General features: G+C 37.4%; 1 protein-coding gene across 4 annotated transcripts in view; it reads right to left on the bottom strand.

Annotated features, from left to right (window-relative positions):
- Nucleotides 1–448: 448 nt before the first annotated feature.
- The window catches only part of Hspb11 (heat shock protein family B (small) member 11), a 29,336-nt gene continuing 22,631 nt past the window's right edge, over nucleotides 449–7,153 (bottom strand). For all 4 annotated transcript variants that reach the window (XM_036180157.1, XM_036180155.1, XM_036180154.1 and 1 more), the window contains exons 3-6: nucleotides 5,989–6,095; nucleotides 4,420–4,488; nucleotides 2,188–2,231; nucleotides 449–670 (exon numbers count right to left, since the gene is read on the bottom strand). In XM_036180157.1, coding sequence (XP_036036050.1) covers nucleotides 557–670; nucleotides 2,188–2,231; nucleotides 4,420–4,488; nucleotides 5,989–6,095 — 334 coding nt within the window. In that variant the 3' untranslated portion in view covers nucleotides 449–556. The remainder of the gene's footprint in view (nucleotides 671–2,187; nucleotides 2,232–4,419; nucleotides 4,489–5,988; nucleotides 6,096–7,153) is intronic.

The raw sequence follows: 7,153 nt of genomic DNA, 5'->3' as shown, positions 1-7,153 counted from the left end.
ATAAATAAGCAAAAAAAAAATTCACCAAAATTAAATCAAACAAACCATCAAAAGAAAAAAACTAAACAAACAAATCAAAAAACCAACACTAACAAGAAGAAAGACAAACAAAAACAAAAGCCCCCAAATGGGCTTGCTTTTTATCTGGCTGGGTTCCAGCACTGTACTCCCACCTTCCCCGAGTTCTTTACCTCTCCTAGACTCCTACACTGTGTACTGCTTACACTGCTCGTTTAGCTTCTGCAGCAATCCTTAATAAATTAAAAACTTAATGCAGACAAGCTCTATAGTAGATGCTATGGAGGCACAATAAATTATAAGTTTTTACATAGAGTCATTTCCTTGAGTAAGCTGTATACTGAGTCAAAATTTCTTCCTCATCCGCAACACTGGATAACCATGTAACCAGAATTCCTTTGCCAAAAATAATGAAGAAAATATGAATAAATATGGAAACAGAGTGATACAAATCTCTTTAATAGTAAACATACCAAAGATAACTTTGTGTTTCTATAAATATATTTTAAAAGCAGTTCAGAGAATTTTGTTGTAATTACTAAGGAAGATTTGAGACTGTTAGTCCCTCCGCAGAAATGCTATGCACAGATGCAAAATGATCGAAAGCTGAAACAATGATGAATCTCAAGAAAGTGGCATAGCCATCTCGTGCCTGTAAGGAGAAAAAAAAATCAATATGAATGCTTTTAGCAATCCTAGCAAACTATTAACAGGCAATTGGCAGAACAACGGCTTTGATGAAGAGTAACTTTCTTTCTTTCTTTTTTTCCGAGACAGGGTTTCTCTGTGTAGCTTTGGAGCCTGTCCTGGATCTCAATCTGTAGACCAGGCTGGCCTCGAACTCACAGAGATCCGCCTGGCTCTGTCTCCTGAGTGCTGGGATAAAAGGTCTGCCCAGTCTGAAGAGTAACTTTTAACATATAACAAAATATAAGTGTGTTCAGAAGACAAGCCAGCTTCGTCTAGTAGTTGTCTGGGAGTGATTCGGCTTTCTGAAAACCAGTGGGAGGGCTATAAACTACAAATGTACATTGCTGAACAACTCTGTTCACAAGTGTCTTTCTAAAGTACTATTCATACTAAGCAGTTTCTGTTAGTTAGTGATGCCTTGGAAATATACTATCCTGAAGCATGACTATACTTTCACATTTATATAATTTCCCTAGAAACCAATTTGGCAATATATGTAAAAAGCCATAAAATATATATACTTTTGTGCCCAGCAATTCCATTCCATGAAATTTAATCCTAGAAAATTAAAAAAAAATGTGAAGGTCATAATGCTCAGAGCATGTATTAATGTTCACTATGAGTTATTTGTAATGACAGAAAAAATAAATAAGCTTAAATGTATGTAAATACATAAACAGTACCTTAAAACATAATTATAAACCTTGGAATACAATATTAAGTTTAAAAAGATGATATAGGTTTTCTACACATTTCTGATATAACTATCTCAGGTCCATGGTTAGCAGCCAGAAGAACGAATGGAGTCGATCTGCTATGACAACAGTAGTGTGAGAGGCTTCCTCCCATTCTGCCTCACGGAGAGCAGCTGTACGCCAATACCGGCACCGAAACACACTTAGAGTGTTTCACTAGTTCCTGTTAGTTTAAGGAGGGCATGACAAACTAGCAGAGACTGAGGACACCTGGTGAAGCAGCCCCTCCACTTGACAAGGAGAGCCCAATGGAATGCTGTCAGAAAACACTGCTTCTCTTTCCACTTCCGCTATCTCTGGCTTATTTGTTGCTGATCCTATGCTCTGGTTCCCTTATCTAAACCTCTCTTGTCCTTTCACGTGTAATTAACATCCAACTTTGACATCTCAACCCTTTTAGTCTCCTATTCTAAACAGCTTAAAGAATCAAATGAAAAAAGTAAATGCTTTAAAAATAAATGATTGAGCAAAATAAAACAAATAAATGAATTCAATTATTGTATCCATGTCGCCACTTTCTCAGATTGGTTGAAAAAAAAAAAGAGCCTAATTAATAATACATTTAGCTAATAATATAATTGAGAATAATCTCTAATGGTTGAATAGGCAAAGAACTGCTAAGACCATGAGGATATTCATCATGAATAATTCATACTAGGAAAGTTTAAAATTTAAATTGGGCTCACTAAAGATAATCTTATCTCTACAGGGTATGTTCACTCACCACAATTTCTTCATTTTGAAGCTGCCCTTCTGTGTGTACTAAATCTAAAACACAAATTTAATAGAAATAGATTAAGGTTCAAATATATAAGGATAGCTATGGAAAATTGTGCCCAGCAAAATGTGATTATTTGGCAAACTATAAGTTACAGCCAGATTTAAAGGAATTATCATTATTTGGGGGTTGATTTAAGACATATGACTTTAAAATAAAAAAATTAATGAGCTATAAAGTACCTCTAGTGAGTATAAACAAAAGACAATGCAAGTATAAATTATACTAAAGAAATATAAAGCAAGAATTAATAAAATGCAGAAGCCCCGCCCCTTTTATTGACCAAGTTCCTAATAGTAATTTCAGATTTTTATGTAAGGAGCCATTTTTCCCACAGGGAAGTTTCACTATGATGTAGAACGGCCTGTGACATGATCTCTCCTGGTACTCAAACTTAGTAACATATTACTGGAATCATTTATTTAGCCATGAGTTAATTATATTGAGTATTCTTTCAGAAACATAAACTATTTAGTTAATATAATAACACCTTTTGACATTAATTTGTACCAAATAATGTACAGAATTTCAAAAGCTACCCAGGACCAAAGGGGAAGACTTGGGGAAGTAAGATCCTGGAGCCTTTTTTTCTGCTCCTTAAAGCCTTCCTTAGCTAAGAGAGAACTATTGTCCCCTGTTTACCTTCTTCTCTAGGTATGCTCCCCAGCAGGAAATGTTTTCCACCTTCTAGCCTGGTATAGTAGTACACACCTGGAACCCCAGCACTTAGGAGACTGAGGCAGAAGGAATGATTATAATAAGCTCCAGACCAGCCTAGGCTACACATAGAATAAAAACCTATATAAAAATTGGTGGTGGGAGGTGGGGGTGGGAGGCTTCAGAGATGGCTCAGTGGTTAAGAGCACTGACTATTCTAGAGGACCTGAGTTCAGTTCCCAGAACTCACATAGCAGCTCACAACTGTCTATAATTACAGACCCAGGGGATCTGATGCTTACCTTCTGGCTTCTGTGGGCACCAGGCATGGATGTGGTGCATAGATATACATATAGACAAAAACATCCATACACATTAAATAAATAATTCTTTTTTTACATTTAGGTTTTTTTCTGGAATTATAATTTCCTGGTCTAACTAGATGAATAGTACACTGCTAAAATAAGAAACCAGTTATGAACTAGTCTCATTCATACTTTCTTTCTTTTTTTAATCTTTTTTTAAAAAGATTTATTTATTTATTATGTTATGTACACAGTATTCTGCCTACATGTGTCCCTACAGGCCAGAAGAGGGCACCAGATCTCACTACAGATGGTTGTGAGCCACCATGTGGTTGCTGGGAATTGAACTCAGGACCTCTAGAAGAGCAGTACGTGCTCTTAACCACTGAGCCATCTCTCCAGCCCTTCATTCATACTTTCTACATCACCTGCTGCACTCAAATTCTAGGCCTTCCTGGGGTTCCATGTAATAAATTAGCATACTTCTTGATATTTCCCTTGGAAGGTACTAGGTTACAACCTAATCTTCTGTGTTCCAGAATTTATGGCTGACCCTCTGGCAATAATATCTATTGATTTACATTTGGCTGGTTCACTAGGTTTATGTTTTCTTTTCTCTCTGAAGTTTTATGTGTTTTTATTCTACTGTTTTCACAGTATTTGCTAAGAAAAGGAGATAAACACATGAAGTCATTATGTGTCATGTTTGTCCTTAAATGGAAGATAGCAATTTAGCTGATGATGTTTATCAAAAGGAACTTTAAAAAGAGAGAGAGAGAGAGAGACTCACTATGTCATGTTGGCTGGCCTAGAAAGATCTATGTAGATCTAGGTGGCCTCAACTCAGAGATCCCCCTGCCTCTGCTTTCTGAATTGTGGGATTGAGGACATGTGCTACCATGCCCAGCTCAGCTGATATTTAAACAGTATCATTAATCAGGAAGGAAAGGTACAAAACTAATATTTGTTTGCTTGTCATATATAAGCCACTAGTTCTCAAAAGCCTTAAATGTGTCATCTCTATTTTTAATAACCTAAATTTTGAAAATGTTGTTATATAAACATGAAGACAACAAAATGTGTGTTTTTCTAGGCCTTACCTGTATTAAAGAATCATTAAAATCATCTTTTATTTTCCAAAATGCAGTTGGACCTATAGCATAGTCAGAGGCCAGGCATCTATTCATGCTCAGAACAATGCTAGCAACATACATACCTTTTTCAACCCACTGCTCAAAATCAAATGGCTCTTTAGACGTGGTCTTTTCAATCCTCAAGGTCCGCACTGGCATTATAAATAAACAGAATAAATAAAGATGTTAATTAGCTATTAAATTCTAGTTTGTTGTTTCTGTTCTTCTTTTCCCTGCTACTTGACTACATAGATTGATGGGTACTATACAAAGTGCTGGGACCGGGAATTATAAATCCTGGAAGCTATGACTGTTTTTCCATAAGTCCCTATGGCAAAATGTAACACTGTATAATGGCAATCTTGGCAGTGTTCAACACTACAGAGCACAAATCTAATGGAGCTTTTCTGAATCTGGTTATTATCTGGAGCATTTATATACTGGTTATGATGTTTCTAGTAGCCTGGTCATAAGCCTTCATGGAGAATATGTTTTGAGTGAGGTGTTTTTCATTCTCTCTTTGCTGAAGTCTTTATGAGAAAGGTATTATTAACCCACTTTCCTGATAAGGACACAGGCTTACAGAAGCCAGGCAAGGTGTCCAGTGGACTAAAGCTAGTGAACGCAGAACAAGAGTTCACAATGAGGCCTGTCTGGCTCTAGAGCCTCCATAATTCATGGCAGAAGCATGCCCAGCATGCAGTTATCTCCTTTATGCACAGGCGTTCCTCGTTGTTTCCATGTGACCTCCCAGAACCACCCTTCCCCTTCTCTGTCCTATTCTGGAGGGGCTGGCTTCTACAGATTATATCTCCTAGACTAACTAGCTTCTGGAAAGCACCAGAAGATTGGTGGGCAGAATATTTTATCTACACTCTATCCTGCTTCACGCCAAGTCTTTGAGAGTGGCCCTGTCCCTCCAGGACAGCTCCTGATAGCCAGGCCCTCTGTAGAGTCCCCAACTCTCCATGGGATCCGGTAACCCTTCCCTGTCCTTGTCCCAGGACAGCAGTGGTTCCCTACTGTAGCTAGATTCTGAGAGCCATTACCCTTATTCATTCCTGCATCCCAGGCCAGAGTTTTATAAGTAGATCAATTAATAAAGTCTCTGCATTTGAAACATCTGGGATCTATTCTGTTTCCTGCCATGATTCTGTCTGATGCACTTTATCACACAGGACTTGATGTTCTGAGGGGAGAGTCCACTCTTAATCCCCAGAAAACGTCATTAGCAATAGAAGAAACAAAACTGTCCAATGGGAATAATTGGGGTTATCAGATTTAGAGAAAGAATCCAAGAACTACAGGCTAAATGAACCCATGATGAAGATGTCATAGAACCTAGGATCCTGGCAACCCAGCTTCTTACATTCCTAATAGAATCTCTGCCAAAGACTCTCCTATAGTAAACTGCATGGAAATTATGATGTCCTTTGGAAGGGTTTCAAATTCACAGTTTAAGAGAGGCTAATTGTGCTGAAGGCAGTTAACCCGTACTCTCCACCTCCCATTTCAGCAATAAAACTAGGTCCCATGCTATAAAGAAAAACTAGTTTTTTGTTTTTTGCTTTTTTTTTTTCCAAAAGTGACATGTGTCCTCTGCCTGTGGAAAAATTAAAGAATAATACAAAATTAATGTGTGACTTGCTTACCTAAATAACTTTGGATCACAAGCTTTTCAATCTTTACATGTTTGTGAAAACAAATAATGAACTCCTGGGGAAACATGCCCGTGGTGGTCCAAAAGGTTTCTGGATTCCTAATGTTAATTTCAAAGGAATAAAAAGAATAGACAGATATGAAAATGTAATCATAATGTTCTAATGAATACATATTAGAAACGGCTACTGTTATCTGACTTTACAGTCCCTTTCTAACTTGGTTCTGTCTATAATCTCCCCCACTTTAGTACCCTCTTTTTATTCCTAACAGATAATCTCTTCTAAAATGCTGATGTCCCTCCCATCTAAAAGCCTTCAGCAGTCCCCTGGTGACTATAAACCAACCTCTTTAGTTCCATCAGTAAAGCATATTGCCTCCCATCACGACGTCTCCCCATTACGGCTCCCACAGCATCTGCTTACAACTCTCAAAACAATCATGTAGACGACTCATGCTTCTATACCTAACTGAATGAGTTCTCTTGACCCCAAAGCCCTTCTTCCTCTTCCAAAAGTTAATGGTCCCTTCTTCAACTCCAGCAGATGACAGTCATGTCCTCTGTGCTTTCCACTTGCCTCATAGCTTCCGTTCCCACCCTAGACATGTATCTCTTGTGCTTTTATGGATACTATGGACCCAGACACTCGCCTTTCTTTATTTTTAACATGATCTTTTTTTTTTTTAAAAAAAAGATTTATTTATTTACTATGTATACAGTGCTCTGTCTGCATGCATATCTGCACACCAGAAGAAGGCATCAGATCTCACTATAGACAGTTGTGAGCCACCATGTGGTTGCTGGGAACTGAACTCAGGACCTCTGGAAGAACAGCCAGTGCTCTTAACTTCTGAGCCATCTCTCCAGACCCAATCTTTCTTCATTTTTATGTTCCTAATAACTATTATAGTTGGGGACCCATAGTATATGAACAATGTTTGCTGAAAAAAAAATGAAGTTTCAAGACTCATATACACACACATTATATGAATATAATTTCTATAGTCAATACTATATATGAAATCGTCTGTTGCAGGTATGGCATTGGCTATAGGAATAATCATTTATCATTTCTATTTTAAACAATATAATCCTTTTCTTTCTTTCTTGGGGAGTAAAAGTTAAATACAATGAAATTTAAGTGTAATAAGTTTTGA

Source organism: Onychomys torridus, chromosome 2 (genome assembly GCF_903995425.1).
Source record: "Onychomys torridus chromosome 2, mOncTor1.1, whole genome shotgun sequence".
In the NCBI taxonomy this organism is placed as follows: Eukaryota; Metazoa; Chordata; class Mammalia; order Rodentia; family Cricetidae; genus Onychomys; species Onychomys torridus.
The sequence above is the reverse complement of the archived record's forward strand: the minus strand, read 5'-3'. Positions and strand labels throughout refer to the sequence as shown.